The following is a 20,054-nucleotide window of genomic DNA, read 5'->3' as shown; positions in this document are numbered from 1 at the left end:
CCACCTGAGGTCAGCCCCATCCACCCGGACCCCTCCGTAGGCCAGCCCTCAGCGCTGATGTCAGTGCCCCTGCATCTGGCCTGGGCCCTTTCCCTCCTGGGCGAGACCCCCTTTCTGCGCTTCTGTGGTAATAAGTGTTCTCTGTGGGTTTGCGGGTTTGTTTCAGTCTGATGCTCGAACACTTCCGGGGGCAGGTGGAGGTGGTTGTGTGGATACGTGAGCAAAGGGAAAGTAATAACAGGTAATGTTAAAGGAACCCTTCCCGAATGCCGGCCTCTTTCTGTGGCCTTGCATTTCGTCTACCCAACTACCCCGGGAGGCAGGTCTTGCTAATACTGTCCCGGAACAGAGAGGTGAAGTGCTTACCCAAGGTTGCACAGCGAAGGAGTGGCAGAGCCAGGACGAGAACCTGGGTCTTTCTGTCTTCCGCGTCTGAGCATTTAACTACTGTCTCTTCTGGGACAAAGATGAGTGAGGGTGCTTCGAGACCAGTGCTTTGCCGACTTTACTGTGCAAAGGATTCTCTTGGGGAACTAGTTCCAATGCAGTTTTGATCCAGCAAGTTTGAGGGTAGGCCCAGGATTCTGCATTTCCCAGGTAGCACAGCAGCTGCTGGTGCCTGGGGCATACTTTGAGTAGCAGGGACCCAGAACACACTCCTGTTGGGCGTGTAAGGCCTGGTGGACTGGTGGAGGCAGGGGCCAGGGTGGCCCCACCCCAGTCATCCCACCAGTACCCGCTGGGTTGGACCGAGCTGCCTGGAGCCCCAGCCCGACACGCCTGGCTGGCCGGGCCTCTCCAGCAGGCCCCGCGGGGTGCCCTTGGTTGCCTGCCCTGGCATTTCCACCTGCCAGTTGGCTGGCGGGTGACAGGCCGATGGTGACAGCTCAGCCGGAATTCCTGTCCAGATCCACTGTGAGCTCAGCCAAGGTAAATGCTGCCCCGCTGTCACAAGTGCGGTGCTGGCAGGTTCTGGGCATGAACAATCGAGACAGAAGAGACACTGTGACAGCAGACGTTTAGGGCGGAGCCGGGCACGGCTTTGGGGAGGCAGCCTCCACCGTCAACCTTTTCCTAGAAAGGCCCGACAGAGTCGGCGTCTTAGCTCCCGCTTACCAAACACCCGCTGTGGACCAGGCACCGGGCCGAGAGCTTCCTGTCCATCTGTTTTGTGGGATCCTTCCGCAGACTCTGCAAGAGCGGGTGCTGAAGGAGCAGACCCCCAGAGTGGGGGGGGGGGCAGTGCTGGGCACCGACTATTCGCAGGTGGGGCCGGTGTCTGGGGTGGGCGTGTCCGCCGCCTGGGCGCCTGCCCTTGGTCCTGGAGCGGCAGTTTTCCGAAGGCGCCCCACAGAACGTGAGGTTCCCACAGCGGCTTGCTGGGCTCCCGCGCACGCACGGAGGGTGTGGGGACGGACGTGGAGCTCGGCCGGGCTCCGGGCCCTTCTCTTTCCTCCTCCTGGAGTGGCCTTGCTTTGATGTAATTTATGTATCGAGTTTCCTGGACGATTAATTAGAAGAAAGGATTCCATGGTCCAAAATGTTTGAAGTCCACATTATGGTGCCTCTCCAAACGAGTGGGGTTATCCACTGGGACTTCTTGCATGCATGTCTCGGAAACGTGGTTGCCTTCGGTGGGCTTCTGGAGCGCTGTGGCTTGTGCCCTGCTCCCGGGCCCTCTGCAGTGTCGGGCCGCCCCATCTGGCTCCTGGCCTCCAGTCCACGGTGCCAAAAAGGTTGGGGACTGCTGCCCTACAGGACCTCGCTGGTTTTTCTTTTTCTTTTTTTCAAAATTTTATTTATTTTTAGTTTTATAGAGAGGGGAAGGAAAGGAGAGAGGGAGAGAAACATCGATGTGTGGTTGTGTGTTGCACATGCTCCACTGGGGACCTGGCCCACAACCCAGGCATGTGCCCTGACTGGGAATTGAACCAGCAACCCTTTGGTTTGCAGGCCCGAGCTCAATCCACTGAGCTACACCAGCCAGGGCTGGTTTTTCTGATAGGAGAGATTTTAACCAGTGACAGACAGGTGGCCCAGGTCGCCTTCCAGTGAGGCAGTGACTTGAAGACCTGAGAAACAGTGGACAGAGGAGAAGGCATCGTCTTGGAGCGAGACTGACATGGATGCGGATAGATAAGCAGGCCTCAGTTTCCACCCTTATAAAATGGGACCGGGTTTAGTGATCACCTCCCAGGGTTGTCAGGTGAATGCCCAGCGCAGCCGTCACAGCTCTGCCGACGCCAGCTGCCCTCCTCTCTCCTCCAGCTCTCCCAAGCCCCTCCCCGCCCCACGGTCTCCTTGGCTCTGTCCAGGAATAACCCCCGTTCCAAGGCATCCCTTCTCTCGAGGCTGCAGCCATCACCAGGGAGCCTCCCCAGGCCCGGGGCTCTAAACAGATGCAGCTTCCGGCGGATAATCAGTCGCCCTGTGCCAGGAGAGGGGTCTGCCGGGGCCTGCTTGGGACTTACAGCAGACCGTGCATGGTGCTGCCCCCTGAGGCGGTTCTTCCCCTGGTAGGCACTTGGCACTCTTCTTTTTTTAACATTTTATTTATTTACTTTTTTTTTAGAGAGAGAGGGAAAGGGAAGGAGAAAGAGGGAGAGAAACAGCAATGTGTGAGAAATACGTCGATCAGTTGCCTCTCACAGGCCCCCCACCGGGGACCTGAGGTGCAACCCAGGCATATGCCCTGACCAGGAATGGAACCGGTGACCTTTTGGTTCACAGGCTGGCAGTCAATCCACTGAGCCACGCTATCCGGGGCTGCACGTGGCACTTCTGAGGCCTGAGGCAGAGCCTCGGCCTCGCCCACCTGGCTGGGGTGTGCCCCGTGTGTGTTGAGGCTCTCACTCTCCCAGGGGTCTGCTAACTCACTGGAGAGAATCTCCGCCTGGGAGCTAGAGGCAGCAGCTCCTTTAGTTTCTGACCCTCCTTGGGTCAGACAGAAAAGACCTTTAGTCACTGAAGAGGTGCCACTGGGAGGCTCCATGGGAACTCTAAGAGTGAGGTGATTCTGTTGGTCCAAGGGTCCCCCAGCAGCAGCCAGCCTGGCTCCTGGGCGGAGCAGCGCCTGCTGGGGCAGCGGATCGCTGTCTTTCACGGGACACAGAGGAGTCGAGTGCTGGGCTGCTGGGACGCGTCCGCAGTCACGCCAGCCTTTGCCTCTTCGGTGAGGCGGCAAGAGACACGTCAGCATGTTTGGGCTTCATGACCGCAGAGCGTGGGTTCCGTCCAGGGCCCTCATTTCCAACGCGTGGAGGTTCAGTGAACGCTATCGCCAGGTGCGTCCCAGGACGCAGGCGATGGAAACGGGACCCGTCTCCCAGCCTGCGGACAGACAGCTGTTGTAAACACAGGCCTGCGCAGGTCCCTAGTGGGGAGCTGTGTTCAGCCGACTCCTGCAGTACGGCAACACCTGTTTCCATTAGCTGCTGCCCTGCTTTGTTAATGTTTATTTTATTTTATTTTATTTATTTACTTTTAGAGGGGAAGGGAAGGAGAAAGAGAGGGAGAGAAACATCAGTGTGTGGTTACCTCTTACATGCCCCACACTGAGGACCTGGCCTGCAACCCAGGCACGTGCCCTGACTGGGAATCGAACCCGTGACCCTTTGGTTTACAGGCCAGTACTCAATCCACTGAGCTACACCAGCCAGGGCTGCCCAGGTTTATTTCCAAAGTTTCAACCCAGTGCCAGGCACCAATCTCTCCTTCTTCTCTTGTAAAAGGGCAAGAAGGGTCTGGGTTCCCTCCTCCTTCACCTCGGCGAACGCTTCTCCAGCTCTGAGGATGCAAGGACCTCGAGCCATGGGTGCAGAGGTGACCTTGCCTGTCCCCATTTGTCAGGGGATCAGAGTTTGGGCAGGCGGATGGAGGGGGAAGGGGGGCAGCTGACAGCCTCAATAGCATCTAACTTGTTCTCCTTTCTTCAGGCAAAATTGTAGGCTGACCTATGCCCTTTAATAAACCCCTTTTTTTCTAGCCCAAAAGTTAATAAACCACTTTTACAGATTTTACTTATTTTTATTTTTAGAGAGAGGGGAAACAAGGGAAAAAAGAGGCAGAGACATGTTGATGTGCAAGAGAATCATCAGTGTGTGGTTGCCTCTCTCACGCCCCCAACTGGGGACCTGGCCTGCAACCCAGGCATGTGCCCCGTGACCGGGAACCCAGAAGGGCAGCCTTTCGGTCGGCAGGCCGGCACTCAATCCACTGAGCCACAGCAGCCAGGGCAATAAACCATTTTTACATTAGAACCACGGGGGAAGAAGAGGTGAGCTGTAGCAGCAGCTCTGGAAGGTGGTCCCAACTGAGTTGGGGTCAGAGTTAGGGTCCTGCAGACCATCAGATACACAGTGTCATTTGGGGACCCCTCATTTTTTGCCCTCTGGTGTGATAAAAACCACTCAGCACGTGAATCCGAGGAAGCAGGCTGGGGACACCATCCTACAGATCTGTTTGCGTGAGTTGGTGCGCCTGGAGCTCTCTTTCTTCGTAGGTGATTTTTCCAGGGCGGGGGGCATGTTTTGGGTTTTTTGTTCGTTTTTTGATCAAGGTGAGGATCCCCAGCAGAGACGGGTGGAGGCGGAAGGGCTGGAGACCCAGGAGGGAAAGACGTGGCATCTGACCCCCGTGGGAGTCAGAGGAGGGAGAGGCAGGAATGGAAGGTGCTGCTTCCCGGAGGAAGGCCACTGGCACGGCGCTTCAGCGCCGGCAGGCAGAGCTGGGGAGCAGTGCTTCCTCCCATCGGCACCTTCCAGGACCCCTGGGCAGGCGGGTGACTGTGGCAACATCAGTTGACGTGGGCACTTGTCCTCACCCCAGGGGCGGTGGCATCCGGTTGGCCCCTTCAGGGGATCTCACGAGCAAAACCAGAACTCAAGCAAGGGGGCGCTTGCGTGACTCGCCCAAAGGGTGCACACACCTCCCGAGGGCTCCCGTGGAAGGTGGGGGCTGTTGTCAAGGGATGGAGGACCTCACTGGGCACGTAGAGGGAGAAGGGCAATAAGAAGGCGAGGTTTGAGCTGGACGTGGAAGGAGTGGGTGTCAGCCATGGGGAGAAGGCACGGAAGGTCCTTCCGGGCAGGAGGCTGAGCGCATGCAAAGGCCTGAGCAAGACCACCAGAGGCGTCTGGTCTGGTGCGTGGGGGCTCCAGGACGCCCAGGGGAAGGGGAGCAGGAGAGAGAAGCGCAGCTGGAGAGAGGGCAGGACTGGCTCACGGCGGGACTCTGGTGGGTGCCGGGCTGAGGTTTGAGTTTTGTCACAAGGGCGACGGGCGCCCCTGATGGCCTGTGGGCCGCACGATGCCGCCTCAGACGTGCTTTAGTTTTAGTCAATGGACGTAAAACCAGGGGACGGCAGTTGACACCTACCCCCCACCCACGTGTTTCTTCTGCTCACCTTCCCCCAGCTCTGCCCGACCCCAGACTGCTCCCAGCGCGTGTCACTTGCCGGAAGAGCAGAGTCTTCCTCCCGGCGGCGGGTGGGGAGAGGAGGCGTCCTGCCCCTGCTCATGCTCATGCTTGCGCTGGGCCAGGGCCAGAGCCAGGGCCAGGGCTGGCGGGGCGGCGGGGCGGCTGGCACAGAGACCTCCGTCTGCTCTGCTGTGTCTGAAGCCACAGCCTCCGGACAGCCTGATTGATGGCCCACGGCAGCCAGGGCTTCTCACGGGTCAGCAGCCCCGTCTCCGTCTCCGAGGCTGCAGCCAAGGGAAGCTGCCCGCTTGGCCGCTGTTTCTCCTGTGGCCGCCCCCCTCCCCACACCCGCTCCATGGGCTGACATGCTGAGACAACCCTTCCTGTCCCGGCTCTTCCACCCTTTCTGCCAGCCACTGCCCGGCCTCTCTTCTACCCCGGTGCTAGGTGCTCCCGTGCAGCAAAGGCTTTACAGAATCGTTGCCCGCCTGCTGTGTTCTGGCACGTTCTTTATTTTGTCCCCACTGGGCACACAGCGGAGGTTAGAAACACATCTTAAAGAAGCCTTTGCTGCTTCCTTCCCCTTTCTAAACCCCCTAGTGACTGTCGTTTGGGCTCTGTACCATCACCCTGCTTGAGGGTCTGTGCCTGTGTTCTCTGTTTGCATGAGCCCCACCGCCTCCATCAGACTAGCAACTCCCCAAGGTCAGGGGTCTGCTTCCCTCTTTAAGCTTCTAAGATCCAGTTGTCCCCTTCTGCCTTAAAAAGGGCACTCCCCGGAACAGGGGTCTCCCCCTCGCTGTGGGCGCTCCCTGAAGACAAGGGCTCTGCTTGGGGCCGCCCTGTCTACTTCTCTTTGTGCCTCAAGCCAAGCTCCACCTTGGTGTGCTTCGTGGGGACCCAAGGGCTGCAAGGAAGGCCTCCTGGCCTCTCCGGGAATGGCCAGGCTGAGCATGGATACGGCAGGTCTGGATTTGTCTGGGGCCAGAGCTGTATGGGTGTGGCTAGGGTCCGGGTGCTGAGCCATTTGGGGCCAAGGGGAGCCCAGGGGCTACCAGGACTAACTCAGCCATTGGGGCCACAGGTCTGGCTACCCGGGAGGGCCGTGACTTCTTGTATCCAGAGGTCTGGGAGGGGGAGGTGCGGGGCGGGGGGTGGTTCCTGGCATGCCCGACGACACCTCACGCCTCCTGTGGGTTTGTCTCGGGTGGCGGCAGGAGGACAACCACAGTTACTATGTGTCCCGTCTGTACGGCCCCAGCGAACCCCGCAGCCGGGAGCTGTGGGTGGACGTGGCCAAGGCCAACCGGAGCCAAGTGAAGGTCCACAGAATCCTCTCCAACACCCACCGGCAGGCTTCGGTGAGTGCCCCCGTCCCGGCAGTGCTGCCCTGGGCTGGTGGGGCTGGGAGCCCACCCCCGCCGCCCAACCTGGTCCCTGGGCAGGGCTGATGGCCTGTGGTGTGTGATCTGGGAGGTGCCCCCCAGTGGACCCTGGATGGATTGGCCAGAGTTGAGGTGCCCCCCTGTGAGTCTGCCCTGCACACGCCTGCCCCCACCCTGTCCACACAAGCATGGAGCAATGTAGCTGTCCAGCCCCCTGGCCTGAAGCTTGGCCCGTGCTGACTCTCTCCCATCCCCTGCAGAGAGTGGTCTTGTCCTTTGATTTTCCTTTCTACGGGCATCCTCTGCGGCAGATCACCATAGCAACCGGAGGTAAGGCCCAGTCTGTGGGGATGGGGGAGGATTTGGAGCTCTCAGCCAGGACTTGGGGGACCTACCGGGTGGGACGGGCTCCCCGGAGATAGGGTTGGGTAGATGGACCAGGGAGGCATCCATGTGAGACTGTTCTGGGAGCCCACTCTTGGGAGGGAGGCCACTGATGGTGTCCAATACCGCCCTCACGTGGCTGGCCTGCTCGTGTGTGTGTGTGTGTGTGTGTGTGTGTGTGTGTGTCCCTCTGGGCCTGCTCAGGCCAGTGTGGGCAGTCCTGTGGTCCCCGTGTTTCTGCGTCTGTGACTGAGAGGGAAAGGGAGGCCGAGTTGAGAGCTTGGTTCTTGGGACCAGGCTCCCCGTTGACACAGGGGTCCACCTTTGATCCCTGTGTACACTCCCAGGGAGAGGGAGAGGTGGGAGTCTGTGCCCACCTGGAGGGGCAGGAAGAACCGTCTCTGGTCTGGGACCCCTTTGCTCCACACACGCCTGAGCCTGCCAGTTGGGTGTAGAGGACAGAGGTTCAAGGCTTGCTTCCAGCTCTGTCTGCACGGCTCCTTCCTGTCCTTGTGGGGGGACCGTAAGGGAACAGCCCCTCTGGGGGTTCTCTGGTGACTCCTCTGCACCTCTCCCCACCCCAGGCTTCATCTTTACCGGTGACGTGACCCATCGGATGCTCACAGCGACTCAGTACGTGGCCCCTCTGATGGCCAACTTCAACCCCGGCTACTCCGAGAATTCCACAGTTGCTTACTTTGACAACGGTGAGACCAGATCTCGGAGTCTAAGTCACCTAGTCCTGGGACGCCCCCGGCCCAGCCCCCATGGAGGAAGGCAGGGCCCAGAGAGGGCAAGGGACCTGCCAGAGTCACACAGTGAGGCAGCCGCCCCACCTTTCAGCATTGTTTCCTCCTCGGCAAGCTGGTGACGGGACACCTGCTACCTGGCGGGATGACAAGATGACAAAATAAAGGGCTGGGCTCTTAGTAGAGGTGAAATAAACACCAGGGACCTTGATTGTTCCTTACTCCAACTGGGTGTCCCTGAACACCCAACCTCCCATCCCAGGGGAGGAGGCATTTCTCCTGTTTCCCCTCCTTTTTATCTCATGTCGGGTTAGGCAGGAAGGAAGGGGCATGCTTGGCGTAAGAGGGGCTTGAGCACGGTGTGTGGGGGCTGAAGTGGGGTCTTCGGTTCCTCCCCAGCTTGGAGGCCAGGCTGGTTTGCGACTGACCCAGCTCCTGCCTTCGGTCAAATTTGCAAACTGCCTCCATTGTCCCTAAGAGGCCCCCACCTGGGGCCAGGCAGCTTTGGCTGCTGTTTCTGCAACGCCCTGCTCCCTGAACTCCCTCCCCATCCAGCCAGGTCTCTGCTGTTCTCCGCAGGGACAGTCTTTGTGGTCCAGTGGGACCGTGTCTACCTCCAAGGCCGGGAGGACAGGGGCAGCTTCACCTTCCAGGCAGCCCTGCACCGCGACGGCCGCATCGTATTCGGCTACAAAGAGGTGAGTGAGCCCACCTTCAGAGGTGGCTGGGGCCTGTGGCCCCTTGTTTTCCCATTCAGCACATGTTTGCAGAGAACCTGAAATGTGCCTGGCATAGGGCTTGGTCCTAGGGACACAGCAGTTAGTTACTAAGGTGGCTGTAGGCTCTGCCTTTGCAGAGTTGAAGTCTTGTTGAGACAACAGACAATAATTGCAGAGACAAGTGCAGAATTGCCACCATAAAAAGTGCTCCTAAGTAGAGGTGCCTTGTGTCACCGGAGCCTGTCACGGAGCTCTCTACCTCAGTAGGGGGTCAGGAGAGGCTCCCCTAAGGAGAAGAGTTAACGTTTGCAGGAGGCATAGGAGTTAAGGAAGCAAAGAGGAGAACGGAGTGTGTTTCAGGAGAGAGAAAAGCATGTGCAAAGGTCCTGTGGCAAGACAGACCGTGGCTGGTACAAAGCACGGAAAGAAGGCAGCATGGCTGGAGGGGAGAGAGTGAGGGGCAAGATGGGGCTGGGGGGCACCAGGTTTGCTTTTGACAAAGGTCACTCTGGCTCCAGAGTGGAGAACAGATTGTTGGTGGCTCAGAGGGAATGCCGGGAGATGAGTTAGGAGAGAGGTGTTGCCGGCCTGGAGTCTAGTGGGGGGGCGATGGAGAGAACTGGACAGATTTGAGAGCCAGTTAGCTGGTGAATGAACAGGATTTAGAGATGTAGTAGATGGAGGAGGCGGAAATGAAGAAAAAGGAGGGACTGGGTGACTCTCACGCCTCTGGCGTGCACGGAGGTGCCATTCACAAAGACGGAGCATAGAACATGGAAATGTGCTTGAAGGTGGTATGGGCGAGACTTGAAATGTGAATGGGGTCCCCTGGCTGTGGGATGTCTTCACATCCTTCGAGAGGCGGTGCCGAGCAGGCAGATGGGCCCGGAGCGCAGAGGGGGAGTCTAGGCTGGCCCCAGAGTGCTTGGGGGTCAGACGGAGCCTCTCCTCCCTGCTGCAGATCCCTATGTCCGTCCTGGAAATCAGCTCCTCCCAGCACCCCGTCAAAACAGGCCTGTCAGATGCCTTCATGACTGTCAACACATCCCCGGACGTGCCAGGTGAGTCCACAGGAATTGGGCAGAGACCTGGACTGGGCTGGACTCAGCTCAGGCTGACCCAGGCTCGAGGGCACGGGGGGCGGTGGTGATGGGGAGTGGATGGACCATAGAGCGTCAAGTGGGAACTGAGGGAAGAAAGGAGGCGTAAGGAGGTCCGCCTTCTCTTCCTTAAAGCAGGGAACCGTTTTATCCCGTGAGATCTCCAGCGGGAGGCACCGCCCTGGCTGTTGACAGGCAGGCGAGCCGGGGCCCTTCCCCTCAGCCACCCCCAGCTTAGAAAATCTCCAGACACCTCGCGAGGGTTTGTGAGTCCTCGCAGAGCACAGTCATAACTGCCTGCCCACGCCAGGTGACAGAAGAGCATCATGGGGGGCCCCAGGAGACAGAAAAAGTGGGTTTCTCTCCCGTCCCTGCCCCGCCCCCACCCCGGTTCCCCTTTCTGAGGCAACCAGGTTATTTCTACAGCTATAAGCCTTCAGGTAAGTTTATGTACATACCGTATTTGCTGCTTATAATGCATACTTTTTGCCCAGATTTTGGAGGGGAAAATAAGGATGCGCATTATACATGGGCAGTACTAATTTCATATCTACGTGTTTTTTTAAATCTATTTATGCTTGTGTGTTGAAAGTGTAACTCTAGAAAGCAGTAATGATACCTGTATGTCCAAAAATAAGTGCTAAAATTCCTTCACAATACAAAAAAACAAGTATCTAAAAACAAGTAAATAAATAATTGAATTAAAAAATTAAAATGAAAGATTTTTTTCCCTGAAAGTTTGGGCCAAAAACGCATCATACATGGCAAAGCATGGTGCACTGCACACCCCGATGACGGTGCCTGCGATGCCACCGTTCCCCTAAGCGTAGTGCGTCCCGCCCGCCACTCCAGAGCGGTGTGTACCTCCTCCTTTCCCACGGCCGCGTGACAGCCCATGGCACGGACGCCCCTGATCGTACCAGTCCCCGGGGTGTAGGCTTTTCAGCTGTTTCCGAGATTTTGCTACAACACATGATGTCTCAGTGAATGTCCTCATGGGCAGGTCCTTTCGTGCCCCGAGTGTGAGCCTTTCTATAGGATGAATTCCCACCACCTCACCCGCCCCTCCCCGGGCCCCCTTCCTGAGCTCCCGGTGCTCTAGCAGGGGGCTCAGCAAGGACCCGCCAGACCCGCCCCTGTGCTGCTCTCAGCATCGCTCCACCTGCCTGACGCCGGTACTGGCTGGACGTGTCAGTGTTGGCCCGGTTGTGTTAGTGAGCTACTGCTGTGTAACAAATCACCCTGAATCTTGGTGGCTAAAAACGACAAACATGTCACTTCAGAGTTTCTGTAGGTCGGGAAGCCAAGCACCTGGGTCCTCTGGGTCAGGGTGGTTCCCATGCTGCTCTCCGGGGGTTTGCAGGGCTTGCAGTCGAGGCAACAGTTGTCGGGGGAGACACACGCTTCGGAGAGCTTTCTCCATGCTGTTGGCAGATTGCAGCGCCCCACTCCAGGTCCTGCCCCGTGGACCTCCCCACAGGACAGCTGCCGGGCGGCCTGGCAGCTGGCTCCCGCCCTGGGCAGGCAAGGAAGACAGCCGTGGAGGGAGAATAGGATGGAAGCCCGTCTCTCTTTTTGTCACCTCATCTTAGAAGTGCCATCCTGTCACTCTTTGCCATATCCCACTGGTTGGAAGCAGGTCACCAAACTCCAGCCCACTCCCAGGACAGGGCTGCACAGGATGTGAACACCAAGAGGCAGGGTCCTGGGAGGGTGATTTAGCCTCCCGTCCCCAGGCACTGAGCCTCCGGGTATCTCACTGGATCGTCCTCCCAACGATGCGAGTGGGGGTACAGCAGTCCCCCTGTATCTGTGGTTTCCCTTTTCATGGTTTCAGTCACCCACAGTCCACTGGGGTCCAAAAATATGAAATGGAAAATTCCAGAAATGTACAACTCGTAAGTTTTAAATTGCATGCTGTTCTGAGTAGCTTGAAGAAATCTCTTGCCGTCCGGCTCCGTTCCGCCTGGGAACCCGAGGCGTCCCTCCGCCCGGCGTGTCCGCACTGTGCGCACCCCCTGCCGGTCAGTCCGTGGAAGGTGAGCGGCGGCCTGGCGCTACGCCGCAATGACGCCTGCGTCCTCACCGCCCCTCATTCCGCTGTGTCACCTCCCACCATCCCAAGAAGAAGAAGGGCGAGTGCAGGGCAATAAGACATTTAGAGAGAGCACAGTCACTTACCTTTTATCATAGCATATTGTTGTAATTCTTCTATTTTATTATTAGTTATTGCTGTTCATATCATCCTGTGCCTGGTTTATAAATGAAACTTCACCACAGGCGTGTATGTGTAGGAAAAAACAATATGTACAGGGTTTTGTACTATCTTTGGTTTCGGGCACCCCCTGGGGGCCTTGAAACATACACCGTGCAGGTAAGGGAGGACTACGCTGCCCCTCTCTAAATGAGGACACAGGTTCAGAGATGCGGAGTGATTTGCTGTGGCCACGCAGCTAGGAAAGGGAGAACCGAAAACCGGATCTTCTGGGGGACTTTAAACCTCAGGGTCCACCATCGAGACTAAGTCTGACCCATTGCCACTCCACCCAGAGAGGTGAATCCTTTCCTCCTCGGTTCCCCAAACGCCCACTGCCTCGTGTGCGCACACCCCGGGGCTGATCCGCCTCCCGCCTCCCCGTGCATCGCTGAACCGCCGCCGGGGCAGGGTCTGGCCCGTTGCATCTGCGTCTCCCTCACACTGCGCATGGCCGAGTCTCAGGAAGCGTCTGCAGGATCCAGCTGTGGAACGAGGGTGAATTAGAGGAAGTCAGGTCCCCTGGGAGTGTCTGCATCTGAGGCTCCTCTGTGATTCTGGAATGAAAGGCAGCTTTAGAGCCAGCCCGGGAGATAGAGGGAGGCGGGGTAGAGGGGCGGGGAGGAAGCACGGTGCACCTGAAAAAACAGGCGGGCAGCTTGGCCTGCTCTGAGAGGCCGGGAGGAGAGGCGAGGGCTCCGCCGTGGGAACTGCAGGCTTCGGTGCCTGCAGGTGCTGTTTGCTGGGGCGTCATGTCCACCAACCAGGTCGAAGCCTGCGCCTGACTCCCAGCCACTGCCCAAGGGCTCCCAGACTCCAGTCTCCCGTCCCCTCTGTTCCCCGTTTCTCATCACTGCCAGACAGATCGTGTCAGACAGATCGCATCATTCTCTGGCTCTCGATCTCTGTTGCCTGCAACATCGAGTCAGAATCCCCAGCGTGCATTCAAGGCCCTGTGCAGCTGCACACGGCCGCTTCATGGGCCCCTCCCCAAATCCTCCCGTCACCCACCACTTTTCCCAGGGCACTGGCCTGTTCTCTGTCCTCTGTATGCCCTCTGGCCTGTGTATGCCCTCTGCCCCCCAAACGTGCCAAGGGCAACCTGGACTTCTGTGACAGTTTCTTGTATAAACAACCCCCCTTTTACCAATCAGCAAAACTCAAATGTGGCCTCCTCCATGCAGTGGAATTCGGGGTTTTCTCTTCCACTCCTCTGGCCTTTGCTGATACCTTGAATGCTAAACCCGTCCCGCTGCCCTGCTCACCTGCCTTCTGTCCGGTTAGCTTAGCTGTGAGCTCCCCAGGGGCTCACAGCGGCCCCAGCACTTTGCCCAGGCTCCAACCGTGAGTAACAGCTCAAGAGCGAGTGGCGTGCCAACGAAGCAGGTGGGGTGGGGGGAGCAGAGACCCTGTCCCCTGCCCTCCGCTGACCCCCGGTGAGAGCAGGCCTGCCTGTCCCTGCTTGAGCTGGGAGTGGGTACTTCGGTAACTGCATCTTTTCTGGCAAGGTTTTCACCTTGGTCATCCAGGCCTGGACCTCAGGAAGAATACTGAGGTGTGTGCAGAGCATACTCTCATGTGTGCATCTTTCTGGGACAGTCTCCAATGGCTTTCGCTGGGTTTTTAAATGGGCTGTAATCTCTGCTTTGGGGAAGGATGGCTTTTAGGTGGTCCTGTGGTCAGGATCCTCAGGGAATTTACTGGGATTAGGTTGAGCCGCAAATAACAGTAAATCCCAAACAACCAGGGCCGAAACAGGACAGAAGTTCGGGGAGAGTGCTGTGGTCCACAGGCCCTATTATCACCGTGGACATTCCCACTGTCCAAGCCCAGCCAGCCCTACAGAACAGGTGGCGTCGCTGCCCTTGTACGCAAGCTTGGCTCCTCCCTGCCTGGGGCACTGGGAGGGGTGGAGCTGGAGATTCCCTCCTATTCAAAACTCCTGCCGTGACTGAACCCTGTCCAGGGACTTTCTCATTTCCCAGCCTCCACCATCCTCCCACCCATGCCTGAGGGCGGAGGGAATTCACGGCCTCACTCCTGGGCTGGAGGGAAGGAGAGTTTTTCCTACCATGACTTCCTTATGGGAACTGCTTGCTGCCCAGGCTTCGGGGCTGAGTCTGCAGAACATGCTTCGATGCAGAGATCCGTGCGTACTTAGCAGCACCCTTCTGCAGACGCACGCAAAACACACAGTAGCTGGTTCACTCTTTACTCGCCTGGCGGGGGGGTGGGGGGGTGCAGAAGTCAATGTAATTGCCTCTATTCATTCGTTTGAGAAACCTTTTCTTTCATGGACAGTGGAAAAGCATCCTTAGTGTAGCCAACGTCACAACTGACAGATTCTGAGTCCGTGGGATCGATTAATGCAGATTTCACTATTAAAGGCTCCAAAGTATAAACTGCCCCTTGGCTGGCCCTGCAAGGGCCTTGATGGCCCTGCCGCTTGGGCCTTCTCCTTTACCAGAACCTTCCTTTCCTTTCAAAGGCCAGATGTGAGTCCAGAAACATGTCAGAGGCCTGAGCTGTCCCTCTGTGCCAGGCTGCTGAGTGGGAGGCCCCGGAACTGGCTGCGGAAGAGAGGGAAGAGCCAGCCAAGTGAGGGCGTGGAGGGTGGGGACCTGTCACCACCAGATTTGGCCCGTTCTGCTCTGGCCTCTCCGGACAAAGGGTCCTTTACAGTTGCTCCATTGGAGCTTTTTGTCTGTCTGGGGATTCCTTCTCCCCTCTTTTCACTTTTCCGGTTTTTTTCTCTATTCTGCTCCCTGAGCCTTGCCATTTTTTCCTTTTATTTTTGTTGATTTTTGAGAGAGAAGAAGGCGCACACACACATATCCCATAGATATATGGAAGCATCAACCGGTTGCCTCTCATACACACCCTGACTGAGGGGTCAAACCCACAACCTAGGCATGTGCTCTGACTGGGGATCCAACCTGCACCTTTTAGGGTACGGGGCGATGCTCCGACCAGTGAGCTACTCGGAGCGTGGAGCCACTCTACTTTGCTTTAGTGTGAGGAGGACTCCTCCTCGGGTACAGGACCCCATTGTGTTTATCTCTGGGGCCCCTTGCTGGGGCTTGATTCGTAGTTGTTGAAGGAATAACCAGGTGAGCAGAGGAACGCATGAATGAGTGAATGAACACTTTTTCCCGAACTGCCATCTGATTTCTTTTATGCCGTAACCACCCATTCTGGAGGGAAGCTCGTAGCAGGACCCATCAGTCTGATTTTTCTGAGCCATCCAGTTCTTTCTCACTGGCGTCCGTATTGCAACAAAACAGCACACGTAAACCTCCTGTTGGAACCACGAACGTTTCTTAATCGGGTGGCAGGGCTTTCCGTGTCCCGGCCTTCATATTTCTGAATCTTCGATGAGTGGAAGCAGAGATAAAACAGAACGTCTCGAACGGCCAAATATGTGGCTTTGGGGCGGCCCCGGTCTCGGTTCAGGAAGGGACCTGCTGGTCAATGAGACAGACATTGTCCTTGGGCAAGCCCCAGATGTTGGCAGGATAATCAAAAGCAAATATAACTCAGGCAGGGATGTTAAGGGTTCTGTTTATAGAGAAATAACAGTATTACCAAAGCCACATACTCAAATAAGTACAAATTAGCAGTGGAACTGAGCAAATACCTTAAATTGGGACGTGTTTCTGCATACCCACCCGCCTCCTCCTTCCTACCGCGCTGGTCCTCCACCCTGTGGGGAGGGCCGTGGCGGGTTTGGGCAGGCATCTGACCACTTCTGGCCGCCTCTCCTGCAGGCGCAGCCCCAGCTGCACTCTGAGCCCAGCTGGTGGAGAGACACCCCCCCAGATTCTGCTTGGACCCCCCTTTCCCTGGATGCTGCTTGTGTGTCTCTGTCCCTGAAACTGGCTCCCTCATGCCCCAACCCTGACTCCCTTTGTCCCTCCCATTTCACTTTCCTTCTGACCAAGGGTGGCTGTCCCCACAAGTGCAGAAATCCTGCAAGCCGATTCTTCTACTTTGAGCTGTAACTTGTCTGGCTGTCTCTGGCCCACGGGGAGTGACCCTTTTGAGAAAGGCCATAATCTATCTTGGGCTGGGGAGGAAGGGCGTTCTTCCCTTGGCCTGCAGGCTGACGTTATGCTCTGCTGCTGAGGTTTCCATGACTATTTGTAACCCGCTCATTCATTCCCAGTCATTTCCCGAGGCCCTGTCATGTGCAGGGCCTGGTGCTTGAGGGTGGGGGACAGAGACAAATAACTTGCCGGCTCTGCCCTTGGGGAACTTGTAGCCTGGTGGGGCAGGTGGCCCGCAAAGTACATACTGATGGGTTGGTGTCACAGGTGACCCTGGACATTGCACAGGAAGCAGTGGGGCTCAGGGGAGGGGCCCCTAACTGCTCCCAAGGGCAGAGGAAGTCTCCCAGGAGGGCACGTCCTTTGAGCTGAGCCCTGAAGGATGGGCAGGTAAAGGAAGGAAAGTCTACATGGTCTCTAGACCCCATGGCCTCGGGCACCTCGGAAGACGTGAAGTTTCACATTTATTTTTTCTAGTACATTCCGGTGCGGAAAGGGGTGTTTTTTCAGAAGGAGAGATGGCCCCGGTAGGGGGTGGGACAGAGCTGTGAAAGGCTGGCTGGAGCTTCCTCATCCTCCACCTATCTGTCCTGCATCCCCCAGGGTCACTTAGAGCCCAGGCCACCTTCTCACATCACAGCAGTTGGTGTCACACCGGAAGGTCCCTCGTGAGCACTGAACATTGGCGCCTCCTCTGGGCAGAGGAATTACAGCAAGGCACCCTTCCCCACCCAGTCTCAGACCCCATTCCTGCTTGGCAAGGGGCCTTTCTTGTATCAGAAAAAAGTCTGGTGTGTGTGCACACATGCATGATACAGGGCTCTGTGAGCCTCACTCAGCTTTTGATGAGGGGTGGTCCTGCCCTCCCTAGGGCCCTGGTAGCTCTGTGAACAGCGGGCAGTTACTGCCTGGCAGGCATGAGGTTTGCCTATGGGGCCTCTTCTTTCTCAGACTTGTGGTTGTTCAGGAGATAATACACACATGATTACTAAGTCTTTGCGCATCCGCTTAATGATTTTTTAAAAACTTATAAACGCTTCCTTTGGACTCCTAAATTAAAACGCAGCTGTAAACAGTGGTGTGCTGGAGATGCTTGTGGAAGTTCTGTGCTCAGTGACTCCAGATTGGTAGCTTGAAATCCAGTCATTTTGCCACAAAAATCAGCAGATGCTACGCATGAAGCCCCCGCCCTGCCTCTGCGTCTCCCCGTGCCCCCTTCCAGGAGCCAGGGGTTGATAAATATTTTTCTACACACACCTCGGTGACTTTCTGGAGCTGCCCTGGCACTGAGGCTTGAGCTTTAAGTCTGGGCTCTGCAAAAACAAACAAAAACGGTGTGGCTTTGGGCAAACGAGTCCCCTGTAGGATCTCCCTTCCTTCTTGAAAAGGGGAGAACAGCGCTGTCTGTCCGTGTACCCCACAAAGGTGTGAGAGGAAGGGAGAGGAGTCAGATCCAGGGGCCCCCCAACAGTGTGAGCCCCACGGGGGCAGAGCCAGGTCCGTCTTGCTCCTCACTGTGAGCTCGGGACTTAGCCCCGCCCCCTGGCCCTAGCCCCGCCCCTAGCCCCAGCCCCGCCCCCTGGCCCGTGCCGGTCACTTTGCGAGCTGAACGTTGAACTGGTGAATGAGTGTGGTGGGCGGTGGGTTGTGCTTCTGTGTACGTTTTCTCATTAAGTAGCCCTTTTTCCATGTAACGCTGTGGATAGGCTTGGAAAATTGTGAAGTGTTATACGAACTTTTACAGCCCATGGGCTAATCTCCCTGGGCCTCAGTTTCCCCACTCATGAAATGAATGGCAAGGCAACTTGTCATTGCAGCTCTCAACCTGATACGCCTATCTTGTCACTCACACAGCCCCTGTGTCTGCGAGCCCCCTTGCAAGTACACTGGGCAGTGCGTCCCTCTGGGCACCCTCCAGGACCCCTCCCCCACCCACCCTTTCCAGCCAGGCTCCTGAGAGAGGCAGCGAGTCCCCTGATCTGCCTGCAATGGAAGGAAGAGAGGAAAAAGCAGGAGGCCTGGATCTCATTATAAACTGTCCAGCTCCAATCCAGGGGTCCAGGTGGAAGGGTGCCGTGGGTGCATGGGCTGGCGTGGTCATCCTCCGTGACAGGAAATGAAGGCTAAGTCCACAGTCCTCCCTGCGGAGCCCTCGGAGTGGCCTGGGAGATTTTCAAGGACTATTCACCACCTGAGCACTGATCTCCCCCACTTCTCCTGTTAGCTCATTCTTGGTGGGGGGGTGTGAAAGCCAATCTGGACCAGGAAGACGAGGGTGGAGGGCTGCCCATCCCCCCAGGAGGAAACACAAGCTGGCTGGACCTTGGGAACCAAAGGGGGGAAAGGGAGAGGCCGACAGTGGGCGGTGGAGGGACGGCCCTTGAGGGAGGGAGGGCAAGGATGGGGTGACCAGGATGTCCAGACGCCGGCACAGCCCCGTGGTCAGGCTGCCTCTCAGGGTGTCAGTCTGTCCACAGCGTCCTCAGCAGTTGCTGAGGAACTGAGGGTCCCACTCAGGAGTCACCGATAAGAAAATCTGCCATGGGGTGGCTGGGGGAGGCAGGGAGGGAAAGGAACTTTCCTCACAGTCTTCAGCCAGAGCAGAGTTTGAGGGGTCGGGAGAGACGGAAAATGCCGCCGAGTTTCGGTCCCAAGGAAACCCCACACCGAAGGGAGCAGGCGGTGAGAAGAAAGAGGAACTCTCCCACTTTAAGCGGCTCCTCTGGCCCAGGTGCTTTGCCTAAGGTGCCTGCTTTAATTCTCAGACCAGACCCACAAGTACAGAGTAGCTAGTTCCATTTCTGGATGGGGTTCATTCAGCTTAGGCCCTCGTCCGAGGTCCCGCAGACAGTGAGGGCAGAGCCTGAACCTCCCCTCCCCTCCCCTCCCTGTGTGGCCTCTCTCCTGCCGCAGGGCTTCTCTCCCTCCACGTTCTTGTCAGGTCTATACCTTCTTCCCCTCGGCCCAGAGCAGAGCCCGACCCATGGATAACAAGTAGACCCTCCTAGTGACACGTGAGCGGGGAGGCCAGATTCCTGTTTAGTTCCCAGGCAGCTCTGCTGGCCTCAAGGCCAGAGCAGTTTCCTTTTCATTGCATGGCACGTATTTCAAGGACGTTCTGTGGTCTTGAGTGTTTTGGGGACCCGAAGTGTCCACCGTGACTCTGCAGTGAGCGGGGCAGTGTGGTGGTAGTGGGGGGAGAGAGCTCCCACCACCTGGGGTTCAATCCTGTAGGTGGGAACAATTCCAAGACTGGGGAATAAAAATAAATGAAAGAAGTGTAGATGAGATATTCTTTTAGGCCGCAGATACCCCCCACTGAGGTTCTTCATAAAGGAGGGGGAGCAGGGGATGGGGCACCCAGCGGTTGCACAGGACACCCCCTCTTTCATGGACGCCTCCACTGAGTTCTACTGCAGCCTGGGGAAACTTTCCTCCAAACCACCTTCAGCTGAAGGAGAAAATTGTATCTCACCTACTCTGGGCTTTAGTGACAGAAACCAACTCACACTAGCTTATGTGGAAAAAAGAGCCAAAGGAGAGCTGATGACTGCTAGGGCAGGGACCAGGGCAGGACCCGGGTTTCCAGATCCCGGAATGCCACCAACACTTCTTCATTCTCTGGCCTTCCCCATGAGCTTGGAGCTTGGAACTGTGGCCATTCACGGATTCCGAGCTTGCATCTTAGCTTTACTACTAAAGAGCAAAGGACGGGCCTCTTGGTTACTGTTGAAAATTTCTGGGGAAGGTCTGTGATTGGTCCAGCTTCCATCAGATACTCAGCCCTGAACCAATCATTGTGTGACCAGGGAGGCAGGGTCATGGAGGAAGATGGAAGATGGCAGCTCCTGCAGACCACCTGTAGGAAGGGGCTGGAGGAAGTACCCCAGAAGGGATTTAAGGGAGCAATCCATAAGAAGGGGTGCTAGGCCAACCAAACACTAAGTGGCTCTTTCCCCTCATAGGGGACTCATTCACAAAGCTCAGTGGCTGGCTGCT

General features: G+C 57.0%; 1 protein-coding gene across 2 annotated transcripts in view; it reads left to right on the top strand.

Moving 5' to 3' along the window:
* PLXDC1 (plexin domain containing 1) overlaps nt 1-20,054 on the top strand; it is a 59,540-nt gene that overhangs the window by 16,663 nt on the left and 22,823 nt on the right. For both annotated transcript variants that reach the window (XM_036033861.1, XM_028520842.2), the window contains exons 3-7: nt 6,636-6,779; nt 7,064-7,133; nt 7,772-7,894; nt 8,516-8,634; nt 9,617-9,716. In XM_036033861.1, the coding sequence (XP_035889754.1) occupies nt 6,636-6,779; nt 7,064-7,133; nt 7,772-7,894; nt 8,516-8,634; nt 9,617-9,716 (556 nt within the window). The remainder of the gene's footprint in view (nt 1-6,635; nt 6,780-7,063; nt 7,134-7,771; nt 7,895-8,515; nt 8,635-9,616; nt 9,717-20,054) is intronic.

This window comes from Phyllostomus discolor, chromosome 8, assembly GCF_004126475.2.
Source record: "Phyllostomus discolor isolate MPI-MPIP mPhyDis1 chromosome 8, mPhyDis1.pri.v3, whole genome shotgun sequence".
NCBI classification, from domain to species: Eukaryota; Metazoa; Chordata; class Mammalia; order Chiroptera; family Phyllostomidae; genus Phyllostomus; species Phyllostomus discolor.
This window is presented reverse-complemented; position numbering and strand designations above follow the sequence as displayed.